Below are 20292 nucleotides of genomic sequence, written 5' to 3' on the forward strand. Positions count from 1 at the left end.
TAGGTCTCACCCCCACAACCCAAAAAACAATGTGGAGGCTAGGTGGATTGGCCATGCTAAATTTCCCCTTAATTGGAAAAAAAAATTGGATATTTTAATTATATATAAATGACTGCTAACTTATAGAGATGAGGTTCAGAAAGGGGTATGGAAAGCAAGGAGCAAGAATGAAGAAGATATCCCTGAAAATATTAAACAAACGATCATGAACTATTCTGGGGATTACTTCCGGTGGCGGCTATGAAGGAGTAAGTCGTACATTTGGTGGCTCCTGCTCTGGTCGGACTTTTGGACCTTTCCCCCGGACTTTTTTCCGGTTTTAAACGGCAAATTTGAAGGCTGAGGCAATTGGGCACCGTTTCTACACATCGGTGTATGGAGAAAAGAACCAGAAGTGCACGAAAGGGCAGAAACAAGAAGTCAGTCACGAGCTGTGTTGAAGCCGCAGCGGGAGACAGTATGGCTGAGGGCCGGACCCCTGGAGTGGCAGCGCAGTGACCAACAGTGATGCAGGCCATCCAGGATGGTTTTGCCAGGCAGAAGCGGGAATGTTTGGACCCGATTAAAGAATCAATTGATCGGCTAGAGAGTAGATTGGACGCCCAGGATTGGGCGATTCAGAAGGTTGAGAAGGCGCTGGCTGAGCAGGAGGAGCATCAAACAGCGGTGGAGCTGGAGGTGGGGATGCTGCGGGACCAGCAGAAAAGGCTCCTGGAGAAGTTAGAGGACCTAGAGAACCGGTCTCGCCGGCAGAATTTAAGAATTGTCGGGCTCCCGGAGGGGGCTGAGGGAGCAGACCCTGGAACATACGTGGCGCGTCTTTGGGTCGCGCATGAGGACCAGCATCACTATTTTGAGTCGCCCGATGAGGCGCTGGAATTTGTTAAAATAAAAGGACTGGTGGGGGTCTGAGAACTCTCGGACTTTGAGGCAACTTGCTGGCTTATATTGGGCCCCTTTATTCTGTTTTTCTGTTTTTTTTTCTCCCTTGGTTTTTGTTGGGTTTTGTCTTCCTGTTTTTAAATTGGTTATGCCTTCTCTTGTTGTTTTGAGTCTGTTTTTGGAGCTCTGTTTAGGGAAAAGGGGTGGGGGGGAAGTCGAATTTTCGTTTTTGGGTTCTTTTTCTCGGTAGATGTTGGCCATGTCCCTTTTGGTTTCACTCATGTGCAGTTTTGTGGAATGGAGACGTGCCTGTTTGAGTTTCAGTGGGTGGTGCTTTTGTTTCTGGGTTTTCTTACTGTTGGGTGTTTGTTTGGGGATTGTTAGATGAGGGAATTTGTTTGTATGAATGGGGGAAGGAGCGGGTGGGAACAATAGGTGGGAGACTTCTTGGCGCCGGGGCGGGGGCCACCCAGCTAGCTGGGTGAGCTGGCTCACGGAAGCACAGTGCGGGATGGGGGGGGGGGGGGTGGTATACGTTTAGTTTACTAGATGGGTTAGGTTTTAGAGTAATGTTGCTGGGTGGGGCGGGGGATGGGTTCTGCTGATGAGGAAGGGACTTCGGTGGAGGGACACTGAGGTGGTCGGGGGTGGGGCCCCCCAACTAGGCTGATCATCTGGAATGTTCAGGGGATAAATGGGTCGGTAAAGAGGGCACGTGTGTTTGCGCAGCCTGAGGGGACTGAAGGCGACGTGGTAATGCTGCAGGAGACAAACATTAAAGTAGTGGACCAGGTCAGGTTGAGGAAAGGCTGGATTAGTCAGGTTTTCCACTCGGGGCTCGATACAAAGACTAGAGGGGTTGTGATTTTGATTAACAAGAGGGTGACATTTGAGGTGGGAAGAATAGTCTCGGATGTGGGAGGTCGATATATCATGGTTAGTGGTAAGCTGCAGGGGATGAAGGTAGTGCTGGTCAATGTATATGCGCCAAATTGGGATGACGGGGATTTTATAAAGAGGGTGTGAGGAAAGATTCTGGACCTGGACTCGCACAAGCTGATTATGGGAGGGGATTTTAATATGGTTATTGATCCAGGCCTGGACCGGTCATGCTCGAGAACGGGCAAGGTGCCAGCAATGGCAGAGGAGCTGAAAGGGTTCATGGAGCAGATGGGGGGATGGTGGATCCATGGAGATTGAAGCAGCCGAGGGCGAAGGAATTTTCTTTTTACTCCCACGTACATAAGGTGTATTCCCGGATCGATTTCTTTGTTTTGGGTAGGGCCCTACTGGCTGGGGTGGTGGACACGGGGTACTCGGCGATTACGATCTCGGACCATGCTCCGCACAGGGTGGACCTGCAGGTTACTATGGATAGCAAGCAGCGCCCGCAATGGGGGTTGGATGTAGAGCTATTGGCCGACGAAGCGGCATGCAAGAGGCTGAGGAAGTGCATGCTGAATTACCTGCAGGTAAATGATACGGGGGAGGTCTCAGCAGCGGTGGTCTGAGAAGCGCTAAAAGCAGTGGTGAGAGGTGAGCTGATGTCGATCCTGGCTCACAGGGACAGGACGGACAGGGCAGAGACGGACCGACTGGTAAAAGAGATTCTACGAGTGGATAGGAGGTATGCGGAGACTCCAGAGAGTCCAGGGCTTTTAAGGAACGGCGGAGGCTACAGGCGGAATTTGGTTTGTTAACCACAGGGAGGGCAGTGGAACAGTTCAGAAAGGTGAAGGGGGTGATTTACAAGCACGGTGAGAAGGCCAGCAGGATGCTTGCACAGCAGCTCAGAAAGGGGGAGGCAGCTAGAGAAATAGTGAAAGTTATTGATGGGGATGGGATCTTGTTGGGGACTCGGCAGGGGTGAGCAAGACCTTTCGGGACTTTTATAGCAGGTTGTACAGGTCGGAACTCCCTGCGAGGCCGGGGTGGATGAGGCACTTCTTGCATGGGCTGACTTTCCCGAAGGTGGACAGGGGGCTGGTAGAAGGGCTGGAGGCCCCGATCGGGCTGGAGGAGATAGTGGAGGGTTTGTAGTCGGGTAAGGCCCCGGAACCGGATGGGTACCAGCCGAGTTCTATAAAACGTTCTCCGGAATATTGGGGCCGGTGCTGATGAAGGTCTTTAACGAGGCTAAGGAAAGAGGAGTTCTGCCCCAGACGGTGTCACAGTCCATGATCTCGCACATTCTGAAACGGGACAAGGACCCGGAGCTATGTGCATCTTACAGGTCAATTTCCTTGTTGAAATTAGATGGCAAACGTCCGGCCAAATTTTTGTCCTCCAGGATTGAGGGCTGTGTACCAGACGTTATTGTGGAGGATCAGACTGGGTTCGTTAAGGGCAGGCAGCTGGTGGCCAATGTAAGAAGGCTGTTAAATGTGATTATGATGCCCCTGGAAGGTAGGGAGGTTGAGGTAGTGGTCGCGATGTATGCGGAGAAAACATTTGACCGGGTTCAGTGGGATTATTTATGGGAGGTGCTGGAGCGGTTCGGGTTTGGGTGGGGCTTTATTGGCTGCGTTAGGTTTATGGGGAAGAGCGAGATGTTTGTGGTCCAGATGAGAGGTCAGGAGAGGCGACTGGGGGAACTGCCGCTCAGAGTGGTCGGGGACAGTTTCAGGTACCTGGGTTTCCAAGTGGCGAGGGATTGGGACAGGCTACATAAATTGAACTTGGCCTGGTTGGTGGATCAGATGAAGGAGGATTTCCAGAGATGGGATGCGCTCTCTGGCGGGCAGAGTTCAATCGGTAAAAATGACGGTCCACCCGAGATTCCTATTCGTTTTCCAATGCCTCCCCATCTTCATCCCGCGGTCCTTTTTTAAGCAGATCAATAAGATTATTGTGGGCTTTTTGTGGGAGGGGGCAAGTCCCCGCGAGTGAAGAGGGCAATGCTCGAGTGGAGTCGGGGGGATGGAGGGTTGGCATTGCCGAATTTCAGCAATTATTACTGGGCGGCTAACATAGCCATGGTGAGGAGGTGGCTGGTGGGGGGAGAGCCTGCGTGGGTGCGCATGGAGGAGGCTTCTTGTGAGGGCACAAGTCCGGGGGCGTTGGTAACAGCGGCTCTGCCGTTCCCGCCGGCGCGATACTCCACCAGTCCAGTGGTGGTGGCGGCCCTGAGAGTCTGGGGGCAATGAAGGAGACATGTAGGAGCAGAGGGGGCATCGGTGTGGTCCCCAAACTGCGATAATCACCGGTTTGCCCCGGGGAGGATGGACCGGGGGCTCCGAATTTGGCGGATAGCAGGGATTGAGAGGATGGGAGACTTGTTTATAGAAGGAAGCTTCCCGAGTATAAGGGCGCTGGAGGAGAAGTTTGCATTATTGGTGGGAAATTAATTTTAATATATGCAGGTGCGGGACTTTCTGCGTAGACAGGTGCCAACCTTCCCATTCCTGCCGCTGAGGGGGATTCAGGATAGGGTGGTTTCTAGAGGATGGATAGGAGAGGGGAGCGTCTCGGACATATATAAAGAGCTTATGAGTTCGGAGGAGACGCAGACCGAGGAGCTGAAGCAAAAGTGGGAGGAGGAGCTTGGGGGGGAGAGATAGAGGAAGGCCTTTGGGTGGATGAGTTGGCTAAGGTCAATGCGACCGTAGCGTGAGCCCGGATGAGCAGATTCTTTCGGGTAGAGGACTGGTGTGCCAAGTGTGCGTGGGTGCCAGCAAACCATGTCCATATTTTCTGGGCATGTCCAAAACTGAGGGGATTTTGGCAGGGGTTTGCCAACGCCATGTCCACGGTATTAAATACGAGAGTGACAATGAATCCAGAGGTGGCAATATGTGGGGTGTCGCAGGAATCCAGGAGGAGAAAGAGGCAGATGTTCCGGCCTTTGCTTCCCTGGTTGCCCGGAGGCGGATACTATTATCATGAAGGGCCTCAAAGCCCCCGAAATCGGAGACCTGGCTTTCGGACATGGCTGGCTTCCTCTGCTTGGGGAAAATTAAGTTCGCCATGAGAGGGTCTCTGTTAGGGTTCGCCCGGAGGTGGCAACCATTCGTCGCCTTCCTCGCAGAGAATTAATCGTCGGCTGAAGTGGGGGGGGGGGGGGGGGGGGTAGGTTCGTGTAGATTAGGGGGGTAAGCAATGGGAGAGGGAGGCTGCATTTACACTATGTTTATATTTTCCTTTTTATGTACATTGTTGATTTTGTTGCTGTTACAATGCCAAAGAAATACCTCAATAAAACGTTTATTAAAAAAAAAACTATTCTGGGGATTCAAAGGATAAAATGGTGGACTGGGTAAAATGTGACAGATGGAATTGAATGTCAGTATATGTAAGTTTGGTTAAAATCAAACACAGACTGAGGAAGGCTTGTGATATGGAAGAGCAGACAGATTTAGAGGCTCAGGGCCTCAAGTGAATGTGGTCATAAAGAAACTCAATGAAATCCTTGTGTTTATGCAGAATTATAGAACATATATGTATTGTCAATGCATTCACCAGAATAAGCTGTCTGTAGAGTACTGTAATATGATCCCTTTTCCATGTAGTGTACTGGAACCCTGGTGGGCTCTGTCTCTGGATCCGCCCCCGGACGGTATATAGACCGGCCGCCTGGAGGCGGTGCTCAGTTGTTATAGCGACCTCAGGCAGGCAAGTTCGTGTGTAATAAAGCCTATGTTCTCTCGCTCTCATTGTCTCGCGGTGGATTAATGGTACATCAATTTATTACACAAAGACATCACTATGGAAGCCGCTCTGAAACCTGATAAATTGGAACTCGATGCACGCGCTAGCCTCCTCATTAGAGGTGGCCTACCAGAGCCTCAGCGCGTTCCCGGCAGACTCGGCGAACCCCACGTGGGGTGGCCTTCACCTGACCCGACGACGTCCCAGGCCTGTGCCACGTGGCTGCCCGTTCAGCCTGGGGGACTGCCTTGCTACTTCTGTGGTCCGGGCCAAAACCCCCAGCAGCGTTGCCCAGCCCGCACCGTGACTGCAGCAAAAAGTGACATTTTGCCATAGTCTGCCTGGCCCAATCCAAAGCCCTGAAGTCGAAAGCGTACCAGGCCTGACCCAAGGACTCACAGGCCCGCAGACCCCACAATGTGGCTGCGTGCCTGCCGGTATCGCACCCTTCAGACGCGTCATCCGCCTCGTGCAGCTTGTGGGGGCCACCATCTTTAACCCAGCCCGATACGTGCGACCCTTGGGGGCGGCCATATTGGCCACCATTTCCGACCCAGCCAGACACGTGTGACCCATGGGGGCCGCCATCTTGCGACCCCAATACTTCCGACCACGCAGACTACCCGCAGCTCGGTGCAGTCACCCTTGACCAGCCGCGGCCAAAACACCTGAAGAACTCAATGATGGCCGTCTGGGTCAGTAGGCACGAGACCCCCTGTCTTTTCGACTCCGGGTGCACAGAGAGCTTTGTCCACCCCGACACGGTAAGGCGCTGCTCCCTCCACATCTACTCCGCGTCCCAGACAATTCTCCCTTGCTTTCGGATCACATTCAGTGCAGATCCGGGGGTACTGCGTTGCGAACCTCGCGATACAGGGCGTTGAGTATGCCCGTTTTAAACTCTATGTCCTCCCTCACCTCTGCGTCCCGCTAATGCTTGGACTCAACTTCCAATGCAGTCACCAAAGCCTGACCCTAAAATTCAGCGGACCCCTATCCCCCCTCACTGTATGTAGCCTCGTGACCCTTAAGGTCAGCCCCCCTTGCTCTTCGCGAACCTCACTCCCGACTGTAAGCCCGTCGTCACAAGGAGCAGGCGGTACAGTGCACAAGACATGATTTTTATCAAGTTGGAGGTCCAATTCCTCAAACGCCTCTCACTTCCAAGCTGCCATTTCCCAGTCTCCCGATCTCCCCGCAAGCACCTATTCCTAAGTCTTCATCATTCCTCTTCAGGTCTGGGCGCACTGTGTATGTATTTGAGGTGTGTGGGCACAATGTGTGTGTATTTGGGGTGTGTGGGCACGCTGTGTATGTATTTGGGGGTGTGGACACACTGTGTATTTGAGGAGTGTCGACACATTTGTATATATTTTAAAATTTAGTAATGGAATGTGGGTGTCGCTGGTTCGGCCGACATTTACTGCCCATCCTAGTTGCCCTTCAGAAGGTGGTGGTGAGTTGCTTTCTTGAACTGCTGCAGTCCCTGAGGTGTGGATACACCCAGAGATCTGTCAGGGAGAGAGTTCCAGAAATTCATTTTTAAAAAATCAATTTAGAGTACCCAATTCATTTTTTTTCCAATTAAGGGGCAATTTACCGTGGCCAATCCACCTACCCTACACATCTTTGGATTGTGGGGGTGAGACCCACACAGACATGGGGAGAATGTGCAAACTCCACACGGACAGTGACCAGGGGCGGGATCAAACCCGGGTCCTCAGTGTTGTGAGGCAGCAGTGCTAACCACTGCGCCACCATGCCGCACAAGTGGAAAGTATTCATAGTCTAACAATTAAGGCTAGACCGTTCAGGAGAGATGTGAGGAAGAACTTCTTCACTCAAAGGGTGGTAGAAGTTTGGAATTCTCACCCACAAACAGTAGTTGAAGCTAGACCAGTTGTTAATTTTAAATCTTAGGTAGATAGGTTTTTGTTAAGCAAAAATATTAAGGGATTTGGGCCAAAGGCAGGTATGTGGGGCGTGATTCTCCGCGAAGTTGGCGTAAAAAACGGGCGCATTTTACGACGGTCGGGAAGGGTCCATTTCCCGATGTATTCACGTCCGAGAAATGGGCTAGGAACGCGGCCACGTCAATCACGTGCGCGATGACGACAGAACGCGGCGACGATACGATCACGTCCACGTGACGCCGCCCGACGCCGTAAAAAGGCGCGGGCGAGCACAGAATCTGTAGGCCATGATGTCGGAGCCCAGGAGAGCTGCACCTTGTTTTGTGGAGGCTGATGTGGATACGCTGCTCGATGCTGTCAAGCAGAGGAGGGGCATCATCTGCCCGCGGAGAGGGCATCGCCAACCTGCCAGCGCGGTACACCAGGCCTGGCATGAGGTGGGTGCTGCCGTCAGTGCTGTGGGGCAGACCCCTCGCTCAGCAGAGCAGTGCCGAAAAAAGCTTCACGACCTCACCAGGGCTGCCAGGGTAAGTGCCAAGAAGGTGCCCCCTGGTCACAACCATCCCTCCCCCCCCCTTTACTTAATCACCCATCTCCCCCCCTGGCACGGGGGGGGTGGAGGGGGATTGGGGCAGAATTATTTGAGGGTGGTTCACAAAGTTGTCACAGACCCAGCACTCTGGCCCCCGTGGAGAGATGCAATCACCTTATGACAACTTGACCCCCAAACTGTACCAGTATCTGAACGGACTGCTGATACCTGCCGTATTGTAATCATCTACCTATGTACCCTCCCCCAACAGGCCAAGTCCGCTCACAACACCCGTGAGCGGCACCAGACTGGAGGGGGTTCGCCCAACCTGCACCCCCTCACCACCTTTGAGCAGAGGGCACTGGACCTTGTTGGGGGTTCTGGCACCCGGGATGTCGCGCTATGTGAGGTTGGCGGATCTGCAGCAAGTGAGACAACCCTCCTTGACAAACAACCCCCCCCTTCCACATCCTCTGTCCCTTCACACACCCTGCCCACTGGGATACCTCCCCCATCCTCTGTCCCTTCACACACCCTGCCCACTGGGATACCTCCCCCATCCTCTGTCCCTTCACACACCCTGCCCACTGGGATACCTCCCCCATCCTCTGTCCCATCACACACCCTGCCCACTGGGATACCTCCCCCATCCTCTGTCCCTTCACACGCTGCCCACTGGGACCGCCCAGTGGCCTGCCGAGCAAATCTAAATAACCAGTCTCATTCTCTTCCCTAGGACGTGATGCCGAACGACCAGGGCCGTCTGGCTGCAGACGGACACAGGCATCTGCCCCCACCTCACCCGGGGCCGCACGACAGAGTGTGCCCGATCAGCGGGGAGTCCCATCCTCCCCAACCCAATCTGCGGAGCAGGACGCCCAGAGGGTGGAGATACCACAAGCCTCGGAAATGGCCAGCGATAACCCTCCGGACTCTGAGCAGCACCACACCATAGAGGAGGCGCTAAATTGCGACAACATCGGGCTTGCGGCACTGCTATCTCCCCTACCATCCATCATCCCAGAGACACTCACCCCGGCGGGCCTATTTAGTGATGGGTCTCCTGGGTCACAGTCTGGTTCGCACATCACAGCTGAGCAGGTACAGCAGGTGGAGATCGGAGCAACCGAGGGCCCGGACTCGCGGAGGCCAGACCAGGCCCAGCATGCAGCTGGCTCCCAGACGTTTTCGGAGTTCCTGGAGTTTCTCAACCCACCCGCACAGCCGATGCCTCAAGAAACCCAGGGAGACAATGACGGGATGAGGGCTGTCTTCCAGACTCTGCAGACGCTGTTAGAGGAGTCGAACCGTGTCCACGAGCAGGGAGTGGTGCCGCTCTTGGCAGAGACCCAGGCCGACACCGCACGGATGGCATCCGCGGTGGAGGCAATGGGTCAGGTTATGCAAGGCGTTGGGGTTAATGTGCACGCGTCATCCTCGGCCCTGGACAGGGTTGCCCTCTCACAGGCAGCAATGTGCCAGAGGCAAAACGACATTGCCGGCGCCCTGCAGGCCTTGGCCCAGTCTCACCAGGTCATGGCCCAGTCGCAGCAGTCAGTCGGCGAGAGCATCAACCGCCTGACACATGTGCTGGATGGCGTCGTGCACACACAGGTTGAGGTCGCACAGCCCCTGGCGGGAATGTCTAACTCCCTGGACTCCGTGTCTGGAAACCTTTGGATTCTGGTGGATACCGTTGCAGGCCTCCAGGACTGGCATCGCCAGGTGTCGGCGGCACGACGGGCTCCCTGCTCGCACCTCTGTCCCAAAGTGAGGCCCGGGGGCCACCGGGCTCCCCGAGGGAGGAGGAGGTTTCGGGGCCCGTCCCATTAACTCCATCACGGGACGTCCCGGAATTCTCGGCCTCCCCCCGTCCTATCCCTGGTGCATCAGGTGGGCAGCAGGCAGAGCAGGGTGGCACAATGTCACCCGAGACTCCCGCAGAGCAGCCTGGCCCATCAAGACCGGGTCGCCCCAGGAAACGCTTGGCCAAGGAGAAACGAGTCAAGGGGGGCGATTCGCAGCAGTCCTCCTCCACTCCTGCTGTATCATCTGGGGAATCACTTAGACGTAGTGGTAGGGCCCGTAAGGCAACTAAGATAAACACTGAGTAAGTTGGCACGGGTGAAGGGCACAGTTTAGTTGTAGGGGCTAGGGCACCTGTAAATAATTGTAAACATTAAACGCACTGTTCCACCTTACTTGTAATACCGTGTGATTGTTCCACAGCCACAGGAATCGTGATGGTGACCGAGTGTCGCTGGGGTTGACGAGTGGTGAAACTTCGGTGCCGGGTGTGCAGTCCCTGCCCCTCCCCCCACCCCCTCCCACAGCTATCCCACGCGGGCACGTGATAGAGTGTCCGTGACGATCTCAGCGGCCACCAAGGTGGATGGTTCAGCTATTGCCATGGGTCAGACTCTCTAACGATTCTGAGCTCACAGCTCTTCGCAGAGCGGGCTGTCATCATTCCACATGGCACTGATCACACCCGCTGACACAGCCATCAATGTTGTGCCATACCGTCTGGACCCAGTGGTAAGGGTGATGTCGAAGTGGAGCAGTGTACACTGAGAGGGGGTGGGGGGGGTTGTGGTGGTGGAAGTTGTGTGTTGACCCTCTGCACGACTAGCGATGCAGATGGTGGTTTGGTGTTCAGCGGGGACGTCACATGCGACGCGTGAACCGTGCTGCCACCAAGGCGTCGCGTGCCCGCCGTCCTCGCCGGGTCCGTCGTGCCGCCTCCTGGACATCACCAGCACCTGGGTCGTGTCTGCGTGCTGCGCCTGCCACTCCGCCAGCCTCCTCCTCCTCCTCCTCCTCCCTCTCCTCCTCCTCCTCCTCCTCCTCCGTGCTGGCACCACTGCCACTGGCTTCTCCCTCCGCCTCCTGCAGCAGGTCATCTCCCCTCTGCATCGCGATGTTGTGCAGCGCACAGCAGACCACAATAATGCGAGCGACCCTGTCGGGCTGGTACTGCAGGGCCCCTCCGGAGCGGTCCAGGCACCTGAATCACATCTTCAGGAGGCCAAGGCAGCGCTCCACCACACCCCTGGTTGCTGCATGGGCCTCGTTGTATCGTGTTTCCGCATTGGTCTGAGGCCTCCGTATAGGCGTCATCAGCCAAGACCTCAGCGGATAACCCCTGTCGCCTAGCAACTAGCCCCTCAGCCGGGGGGGACGTCCCTCAAACATCGCAGGGATGAACGACTGCGCCAGTATGTAGGAGTCATGCACACTCCCTGGGAACCTTGCACAGACATTCATGATCCTCATGTGGGGGTCGCATACCACCTGGATATTCATGGAGTATGTCCCGCTTCTGTTTGTGAACACGTCCCTGTCCCCTGCAGGCGGGCGCATGGGGACGTGAACACAATCGATTGCCCCCTGCACCCTCGGTATCCCGGCCACGCTGGCAAATCCACGAGCTCGTGAGTCTTGACTTGCTTGGTCCTCGGGAAAGGTGATGTAGTGGTCCGCGATGGCATAGAGGGCGTCGGTCACATCCCGGATGCACCTGTGCACCGATGACTGGGAGATCCCGGAGAGGTCCCCGCTCGGAGACTGGAAGGAGACTCCTCCTCCTCCTCACCATGCTGCTCGACGACTGGCAACTCCTCGGCCCTTCCCTCTGCTGCTGCAGCTGGCCCTGCATCCACTGCGGGTTGTGGGTGTGGATGCTGCTGCATCGCCAAATGCAGTGCAGCGGCCCCAACCACTGCGCAGAACATCGCCGTTCTGTTCGCAGACATTGTGCTAACCTACAGAAGGGTGATGGGGGCAGAGAAACGGGACATGTTAGACGGAGGTTAGTCGACAACTCGGCAGCCGCCAGCCACGGGATACCTGTCTGTCCCGGTGGCCTGGACGCGCTGCTGACACACGGGCAGCCTAACCCCTGGTCACTTTCTGCATCCAACGGGCAGTTAACTACGTCCTCTTCACCGGTGCGTCAGTGGCCTGTGGCCGTAAGCCACAGGGGAACCAGCGGGCGTGTCCTCGTGACCGGCGCACCATGGCATGGTGGCAGACATTTTGTTACGGGGTTGGACGGCTCACTCTCTACCTAACCCCCCCCAACCACTCCCACTCCCCCCCCTCCATCTCCCCCACTCCCCCCTCCATCTCCCCCACTCCCCCCTCCGTCTCCCCCACTGCCCCCCTCCATCTCCCCCACTGCCCCCCTCCATCTCCCCCACTCCCCCCTCCATCTCCCCCACTCCCCCCTCCGTCTCCCCCACTCCCCCCCCCTCCATCTCCCCCACTGCCCCCCTCCATCTCCCCCACTGCCCCCCTCCATCTCCCCCACTCCCCCCTTCATCTCCCCCACTCCCCCCCTCCGTCTCCCCCACTTCCCTCTCCATCTCCCCCACTCCCCCCTCCATCTCCCCCACTCCCCCCCCTCCGTCTCCCCCACTGCCCTCTCCGTCTCCCCCACTCCCCCCCTCCGTCTCCCCCACTCCCCCTTCATCTCCCCCACTCCCCCCTCCGTCTCCCCCACTGCCCTCTCCATCTCCCCCACTCCCCCCCTCCGTCTCCCCCACTGCCCTCTCCGTCTCCCCCACTGCCCTCTCCGTCTCCCCCACTCCCCCCTCCGTCTCCCCCACTCCCCCCTCCGCCTCCCCCACTCCCCCCCTCCATCTCCCCCACTCCCTCCTCCATCTCCCCCACTCAATCTCCCCCACTCCCCCCTGCTCTGGACCCCCCCTCCCGTTCTCAGGGATGCCTTCCCCGTTGTGGCCAGACTCGAGCGGTGCGCTAACCTCCTGGAAGCAGTCGTCAGCCAGCACGACTGGTTGACGAACTTAAAAAGCAGGTGTGTTTCACGCCGTGTAAACAGGGGGCGATTAAGTCGGGACTTCGGCCCATCCGGGCCGGTGAATAGCGGGGGGGGGGGCAATTAGTAGCGATTCTGGTCGTGTCGGGGACGTAATAGAGGCGTTTGGCGGGAATGGCGACTCGGAGATTTTGCAGGGTTCGGAGAATAGCGGGAGGGCGTCGGACCAGCGTCGCCGTAAAAACTTGCGCCGCCCGCTATTCTCCGAACCTTCGTGAGTGCGGAGAATCGCGCCCGTGGAGTTTGGTCACAGATCAGCCATGATCTTGTTAAATGGCAGAACAGGCTCGAGGGGCTGAATGGCCTACTCATTCCTATGTTCCTAATATTCCATTATACTCCTGACTTGTGCCTTGTAGATAGTGGCAGGCTTTGTGGGGGGTCAGGAAGTGAATTACTCGCAGTAGGATTCCTATCTTTTGGCGTGCTCTGGCAGCCATAGTATTAATATGGCTATGTATTTAAGGTGTATTTAGATGTGCGAATACGCTGCGTGTGTGTTTGAGCCGTGTGGACACGCTGTGTGTGTGTTTGAGGTGTGTGGGCATGCTGTGTGTGTGTTTGAGGTGTGTGGACACGCTGTGTGGAAATTGAGCTGTGTGGACATGCAGTGTGTATAATTGAGATGTGTAGACACGCTGTGTGTATGTTTTAGCTGTGTAGACATGCTGTGTGTATGTGTTTGAGGTGTGTGGACACGCAGCGTGTGTCGTTGAAATGTAAGGACACGCTGTGTATAATTGAGATGTCAACACGCAGTGTGTATAATTGAGATGTGTGGACACACTGTGTGTATAATTAGGATGTGTGGACACGCATTGTGTATAATTGAGATGTGTGGACAGGCAGTGTGTATAGTTGAGATCTGTGGACACGCTGTGTGTGCAATTGAGTTGTGTGGACTCACTTTGTGTATGTTTGAGCTGTGTGGACACGTGTGTATGTTTGAGCTGTGTGGACACGCTGTGTGTATGTTTGAGCTGTGTGGACACGCTGTGTGTGTGTGTTTGAGGTGTGTAGACACGCTGTGTGTATAATTGAGATGTGTGGATGTGCAGTGTATATAATTGAGATGTGTGGACATGCAGTGTATATAATTGAGATGTGTTGCCACGGAGTGTGTGTGTTTGAGCAGTGTGGACACGCTGTGTGTGTCTTTGAGGTGTGTGGACACGCTGTGTGTGTCTTTGAGGTGTGTGGACACGCTGTGTGTGTCTTTGAGGTGTGTGGACACGCTGTGTGTGTCTTTGAGGTGTGTGGACACGCTGTGTGTGTCTTTGAGGTGTGTGGACACGCTGTGTGTAAATTGAGATGTGTGGACATGCAGTGTGTATAATTGAGATGTGTGGACATGCAGTGTGTATAATTGAGATGTGGACACGCAGTGTGTATAATTGAGATGTGGACACGCAGTGTGTATAATTGAGATGTGGACACGCAGTGTGTATAATTGAGATGTGGACACGCAGTGTGTATAATTGAGATGTGGACACGCAGTGTGTATAATTGAGATGTGGACACGCAGTGTGTATAATTGAGATGTGGACACGCAGTGTGTATAATTGAGATGTGGACACGCAGTGTGTATAATTAAGATGTGTGGACACGCAGTGTGTATAATTGAGATGTGGACACGCAATGTGTATAATTGAGATGTGTGGACACGCAGTGTGTATAATTGAGATGTGGACACGCAGTGTGTATAATTGAGATGTGGACACGCAGTGTGTATAATTGAGATGTGGACACGCAGTGTGTATAATTGAGATGTGGACACGCAGTGTGTATAATTGAGATGTGGACACGCAGTGTGTATAATTAAGATGTGTGGACACGCAGTGTGTATAATTGAGATGTGTGGACAGGCAGTGTGTATAATTGAGATGTGTGGACACGCAGTGTGTATAATTGAGATGTGGACACGCAGTGTGTATAATTGAGATGTGTGGACACGCAGTGTGTATAATTGAGATGTGGACACGCAGTGTGTATAATTGAGATGTGTGGACACGCTGTGTGTATGTTTGAGCTGTGTGGACACGCTGTGTGTGTTTGAGCTGTGTGGACATGCTGTTTGTATGTTTGAGCTGTGTGGACATGCTGTTTGTATGTTTGAGCTGTGTGGACACGCTGTGTGTATGTTTGAGCTGTGTGGACACGCTGTGTGTATGTTTGAGCTGTGTGGACACACTGAGGTGTGTGGACACGCTGTGTGTATGTTTGAGCTGTGTGGAGACACTGAGGTGTGTGGACACGCTGTGTGTATGTTTGAGCTGTGTGGAGACACTGAGGTGTGTGGACACGCTGTGTGTATGTTTGAGCTGTGTGGAGACACTGAGGTGTGTGGACACGCTGTGTGTATGTTTGAGCTGTGTGGACACACTGAGGTGTGTGGACACGCTGTGTGTATGTTTGAGCTGTGTGGAGACACTGAGGTGTGTGGACACGCTGTGTGTATGTTTGAGCTGTGTGGACACGCTGTGTGTATGTTTGAGCTGTGTGGAGACACTGAGGTGTGTGGACACGCTGTGTGTATGTTTGTGCTGTGTGGACACACTGAGGTGTGTGGACACGCTGTGTGTATGTTTGAGCTGTGTGGAGACACTGAGGTGTGTGGACACGCTGTGTGTATGTTTGAGCTGTGTGGACACACTGAGGTGTGTGGACACGCTGTGTGTATGTTTGAGCTGTGTGGAGACACTGAGGTGTGTGGACACGCTGTGTGTATGTTTGAGGTGTGTGGACACGCTGTGTGTATGTTTGAGCTGTGTGGACACGCTGTGTGTATGTTTGTGCTGTGTGGACACACTGAGGTGTGTGGACACGCTGTGTGTATGTTTGAGGTGTGTGGACACGCTGTGTGTATGTTTGAGCTGTGTGGACACGCTGTGTGTATGTTTGAGGTGTGTGGACACGCTGTGTGTATGTTTGAGGTGTGTGGACACGCTGTGTGTATGTTTGAGCTGTGTGGACACACTGAGGTGTGTGGACACGCTGTGTGTATGTTTGAGGTGTGTGGACACGCTGTGTGTATGTTTGAGGTGTGTGGACACGCTGTGTGTATGTTTGAGCTGAGTGGGCACTCTGTGTGTATGTTTGAGGTGTGTGGACACGCTGTGTGTATGTTTGAGCTGTGTGGGCACTCTGTGTGTATGTTTGAGGTGTGTGGACACACTGTGTGTATGTTTGAGCTGTGTGGGCACTCTGTGTGTATGTTTGAGCTGTGTGGGCACTCTGTGTGTATGTTTGAGCTGTGTGGGCACTCTGTGTGTATGTTTGAGCTGTGTGGACACGCTGTGTTTGAGGTGTGTGGACACGCTGTGTATGTGTTTGAGGTGTGTGGAGACACTGTGTATGTGTTTGAACTGTGTGGACACGCTGTGTATGTGTTTGAGCTGAGTGGGCACTCTGTGTGTATGTTTGAGCTGTGTGGACACGCTGTGTATGTGTTTGAGCTGTGTGGGCACTCTGTGTGTATGTTTGCAGTGTTTTTGCACAGTGTGTATGTCGAACAGTAGTGGGTAATATTATATGAACTGCACATCCGACAGCTGCTCATTTGACTATCCAGAGAGTAAGAAAAAATCAAAAGCTTGTTCAGAGGAAAATATTGTCACCACGCTGTGTTTTGAATGTCTCTTAAATCAGTACATTTCACTTGCTATGTTGGTCTCCTAAGTAACTTATGGTTACTGTAATCACAGGGCCATTTTGAGGCATCAGTACGCCATTGGTGCCAATAAGACCACCAAAGGACCAATAGGAAGGTGGTGTCATGGCCTTATAAGTGTGGAAAGTTCCCTCCTGTACACTATTAAAGCCTCTTTGAATGACAAATCACTAGTGAACTTGTACTTTTTTTAAATTTTAGAGTACCCAATTCATTTTTTTTCCATTAAAGGGGTAATTTAGCGTGGCCAATCCACCTAGACTGCACATCTTTGGGTTGTGGGGGCAAAATCCACGCAAACATGGGGAGAATGTGCAAACTCCACATGGACAGTGACCCAGAGCCAGGATCGAACCTGGGACCTCGGCGCCGTAAGGCAGCATTGCTATCGAACTTGTACTTTTATTGGTTGCATTTGGAACGATTGTTAGACCCACACATAGCCTAAATGTTCCTTTGTCTCTACTCTGGATAAAACTGACACAATAACTTGGATGACGACTCACCAAAGGTGATGCATCTTTATTAAACCACTAGGCTTGGTACACGCTCACAATACTGCTTTCTGAGTTCCTCTGTCTGTCGCGATCTGTCTCAGTCGTCAATCTGAGCAACTTTCAAAATTGTTCCAACCACAGTAGCCTCGATGGTTTGTGGAAATGACCCTTTAAACCTTATTTTGCTAAAGTCAGACCTGCTTTTTAGTCCATTTCTTTGGTTTTGAATTTCAGCAGTGCTCATTTCCAGACCTTCGCAGAAGTTCCCGGTCAACCCCATCCAAAGGACACACTTGATGCCAGCTTGACTCTGCTTTATAACCTCCAACACCGTTATTAATCTCAAAGCTGGGAGAAAGCAGCATATTTACTGCCCTTAGGGCAGCACGGTGGCGCAGTGGGTTAGCAGTGCAGCCTCACGGCGCCGAGGTCCCAGGTTCGATCCCGGCTCTGGGTCACTGTCTGTGTGGAGTTTGCACATTCTCTCCGTGTTTGCGTGGGTTTCGCCCCCACAACCCAAAGATGTGCAGGGTAGGTGGATTGGTCACTCTAAATTGCCCATTAGTTGGAAAAAATGAATTGGGTACTCTAAATTTATATTTAAAAAAAGATTTACTGCCCTGAATGAGGCTCTGCTTATATTCCCTGGTACCAGTCCTCCTACAGTTTATTTTGCTGAGCTTTGCTGTTGCTAGCAAAGCTTTGACTTGACTAAATTGACCATTCATGGTTTGTGTTTAGAGCCCATAGTTCAGTTCAATACAGCTCTTTACATATCTTCAGTCTTCATATCTTTTGTCTCAGTGTTCCATGTTACCACCATGAGGCAGACGACACAAGGAGACATACATACCACACACGGTTTACACCACAACCAGTCCTGATTGATAAAATAAATCAGCAAATGGTTAAAAGGAGATTGTGAAGAAGCAGCACGGTGGTGCATTGGTTAGCACTGCTGCCTCACGACGCCAAGGACCCGGGTTCAATTCCAGCCTCGGGTCACTGTCCATGTGGAGTTTGCACATTCTCCCCATGTCTGCATGGGTCTCACCTCCACAACCCAAAAAGATGTGCAAGGTAGGTAGATTGGCCATGCTAAATTGCCCCTAATTGGGAAAAAATGAATTAGGCATTCCAAATTTTTAAATTTTTTTTAAAAAGGTGATTGTGCAATCAATGGGCGAATAATATATTGTTGACAGGATGATGCTGTTGGGTTCAGCCTATTGATAATCCCTAACTTCTCTCCCTCCCACAGGTCCATGCCACGTTTATTGAGGCAGCCAATCGTTCGAACTCGCAGGATGAGTCTTCACGGTAATGTTGCAGCGATTGAGAGGAATCTGTATCCTTCAGCGCCGATTGGCAAAGGCCCTCGACAACGAGAAGAGAGCAATCCTCCACCATATCTCCACAACGTGGTTAACCCAATCAGGCAGCAGAGTCTGGGTGGGTAGCTCAATAATTATCTGGTTTACAGAAAGAAGGAAGACTCATTTTTATGTGATGCCTAAAGTTATCCAGAGTGCTTTACAGCCACTGAAGTACTTTTTAAAGTGTTGTCACTGTTGTGTAAGAATCAAGGCATCCATCTGAGAGGACAGACATTTTATCTGAAAGGCAGTTCCTCTGCCAGTGCAGTACACCCTCAGCATTACACTGGAGTGTTGGCCTGGATTGTGTGCTCAAATCTCTGGAGCACGGTTTTCTTAAAAGTGGGGCTTGATCCCATGGCTTTCTGACTCGGAGTTGAGGGCTACCCGTTGACCCACAGCAGAGACAAAGGGCTGGATTCTCTGGTCGCCCACGGCGAAATCGCGTTCAGCGATCGGCCGGAGAATCAAAGTTCCTGATCAAATCGGGGGCAGCGCTGCTTTCGCGATGCTCCGCCCCCGACTGACTGAGTTCCCGACTGTGTCGGTCTCATCCGGCGGGAACTCGGTGTGGCGGCTGCGGACTCAGTCCATCGCCACCACAGTTGGGGAAGGGCCGATCCGCGGGCAGGTGGAGACTTCATCAGGGGCTGGGGGCACTGTTGGGGGGGTGGTCCGGGGTCATGAGCCGGCCAAAGGGGGGCATTATTTCACGGGCCGGGTCCACGAGCGGCCTCTGCCATGCAGCACGGCATGGCCACAGTGCACATGCGCGGCCATGGACTCGGCAATTCTGCGGGCCATATCGGCAGCCAAAGCTGCCAGCATGCTAGCCCCCAGCCAAATGGAGGATTGGTGGCCGTTTTACGCCATTTTCTCCGGCATAAAACGCCACCGTTCCCACAGCGGCGTGGGGGACATAGCCTCAGAATCGGAGAATCCAGCCCAAAGTGTTTTGCACTCAGCTGTTCCTCTTGTCCTCTCCCACTGGGCAACAGTTAGTACCTGGCTGAGGGAAACCATTGTGATGGTCTGATTCTGAATTGACTCAAAATCAACCTGTTCATACTTTGCAGCTTTATTGTGCCTCCGCTGCTTAATTCAGCTGGACGTGGGTTGAGGCTCTCCCCATTCCACATCCATTTCTGGTGCCCCTACCAGTTCAGTCCCACACCTTGAAATTCAGTGTAGACCCAAGGCTTGGTAAACTGAGATATGAAAAAAACAAGACAATCTTGAGATAGACAGTGACAGCTGTGAACAGAACATAATAATAATCTTTATTATTGTCACAAGTAGGCTTATCATAGATTATCATAGAATTTACAGTGCACAAGGAGGCCACTCGGCCCATCGAGTCTGCACCGGCTCTTGGAAAGAGCACCCTACCCGAGGTCAACACCTCCACATCCCACCCAACACTTAGGGCAATTTTGGACACTAAGGGCAATTTATCATGGTCAATCCACCTAACCTGCACATCTTTGGACTGTGGGAGAAAACCGGAGCACCCGGAGGAAACCCACGCACACATGGGGAGGATGTGCAGATTCCGCACAGACAGTGACCCAAGCCGAAATCGAACCTGGGACCCTGGAGCTGTGAAGCCATTGTGCTATCCACAATGCTACCGTGCTGCCCCTTATATTAACACTGCAATTAAGTTACTGTGAAAATCTCCTCGTTGCCACATTCCGGCGCCTGTTCAGACACACGGAGAATTCAGAATGTCCAAATTACCAAACAGCATGTGTTGTGGGACTTGTGGGAGGCAACCAGAGGAAACCCACGCAGATACGTGGAGAACGTGCAGGCTCCACACAGACAGTGACCCAAGCCGGGAATCGAACCCAGGACACTGGCGCTGTGAAGCAACAGTGCTAACCATTGTGCTACCATGCTTCCCAGTATGTTTTTTAAAAATAAATTTAGAGT

At 53.2% G+C, this 20292-nt stretch overlaps 1 protein-coding gene across 3 annotated transcripts in view; it reads left to right on the forward strand.

Moving 5' to 3' along the window:
- Positions 1 to 20292, forward strand: part of LOC119978525 (BTB/POZ domain-containing protein KCTD20-like) — a 183270-nt gene that overhangs the window by 117000 nt on the left and 45978 nt on the right. For all 3 annotated transcript variants that reach the window (XM_038820232.1, XM_038820233.1, XM_038820234.1), the window contains one exon: positions 18243 to 18433. In XM_038820232.1, coding sequence (XP_038676160.1) covers positions 18243 to 18433 — 191 coding nt within the window. The remainder of the gene's footprint in view (positions 1 to 18242; positions 18434 to 20292) is intronic.

This window comes from Scyliorhinus canicula, chromosome 15 (genome assembly GCF_902713615.1).
Source record: "Scyliorhinus canicula chromosome 15, sScyCan1.1, whole genome shotgun sequence".
Classification (NCBI taxonomy): Eukaryota; Metazoa; Chordata; class Chondrichthyes; order Carcharhiniformes; family Scyliorhinidae; genus Scyliorhinus; species Scyliorhinus canicula.